The following is a 1,350-nucleotide window of genomic DNA, read 5'->3' on the forward strand; positions in this document are numbered from 1 at the left end:
GGGGCACACACAAACCCTCAAACTTGCCCCACACCCCCAATGCGCAGCTCTTCTGCCTCGAGCACGGAATCCAGCCCGACGGCCAGATGCCCTCCGACAAGACCATCGGAGGCGGCGACGATGCGTTCAACACCTTCTTCTCCGAGACTGGCTCGGGCAAGCACGTGCCGCGCACCGTCTTCATCGACCTCGAGCCGACCGTCATCGGCGCGTCCCGCCCCTCCCCCGCCAATGCGCGCTAATCGGATTCAGATGGCAGCTATGCGGAAACAGAGCAAAAACATACCCGCGCGGCTTGAGCTGAGAAGCCCCTCCGCCTCCTCTCCCCCAACAGACGAGGTTCGCACGGGCACGTACCGCCAGCTCTATCACCCGGAGCAGCTCATCTCGGGCAAGGAGGACGCGGCCAACAACTACGCCCGTGGCCACTACACCGTCGGCAAGGAGATCGTCGACCTGGTCCTCGATCGCATCCGCAAGCTGGCCGACAACTGCACCGGCCTGCAGGGCTTCTTCGCCTTCAACGCCATCGGCGGCGGCACCGGCTCCGGCCTGGGCGCCCTCCTGCTCGAGCGCCTCTCGGTCGACTACGGCCGCAAGTCCAAGGTCTCCTTCACCATCTACCCGGCGCCCCAGGTCTCGACCGCCGTCGTCGAGCCGTACAACTGCGTCCTCTCGACGCACACGCTGCTCGAGCACACGGACGTCACCTTCATGGTGGACAACGAGGCGCTGTACGACATCTGCCGCCGCAACCTCGACATCGAGCGCCCGACGTACACCAACCTCAACCGCCTCACCGCCCAGATCATCTCGTCGATGACCGCCTCGCTCCGCTTCGACGGCGCGCTCAACGTCGACCTTACCGAGTTCCAGACGAACCTGGTGCCGTACCCGCGCATCCACCTGGCGATCGCCTCCTTTGCGCCCATCATCTCGGCCGAGAAGGCGTACCACGAGCAGCTCTCCGTCTCCGAGATCACCAACGCCGTCTTCGAGCCCGCCTCGATGCTCGTCAAGGTGGACCCGCGCCACGGCAAGTACATGGCGTGCTGCCTCATGTACCGTGGCGACGTGGTGCCCAAGGACGTCAACTCGGCGGTCGCCACCATCAAGACGAAGCGCACCATCCAGTTCGTCGACTGGTGCCCCACCGGCTTCAAGTGCGGCAGTGAGTTGCCGCCCCCCCGCCTCCAACCCAGCGCGCGCATCCCCCTGGCCGCCGAGCCGTTTATCCCTCCCCTCCCTAGCCGGAGCCGCTCTCACGTGCCGCCTCCCCCCCTCCCTCCCCGCGCAGTCAACTACCAGCCGCCCACGGTCGTGCCGGGCGATAAGGAACTTTCAAGAGGG

The 1,350-nt window shown here is 65.9% G+C and overlaps 1 protein-coding gene across 1 annotated transcript; it reads left to right on the forward strand.

The window, feature by feature from the left end:
• Positions 1-86: 86 nt before the first annotated feature.
• On the forward strand, positions 87-1,334 carry EMIHUDRAFT_318009 (alpha-tubulin; the record flags this gene model as incomplete). The annotated part of the gene is made up of 3 exons (XM_005760678.1): positions 87-200; positions 340-1,229; positions 1,298-1,334. The coding sequence occupies 3 exons, from the start codon at positions 87-89 to the stop codon at positions 1,332-1,334; spliced, it is 1,041 nt and encodes a 346-aa protein (XP_005760735.1).
• Between the last annotated feature and the right edge of the window lie 16 nt (positions 1,335-1,350).

This window comes from Emiliania huxleyi, assembly GCF_000372725.1.
Source record: "Emiliania huxleyi CCMP1516 unplaced genomic scaffold EMIHUscaffold_7400, whole genome shotgun sequence".
Taxonomy (NCBI): Eukaryota; Haptophyta; order Isochrysidales; family Noelaerhabdaceae; genus Emiliania; species Emiliania huxleyi.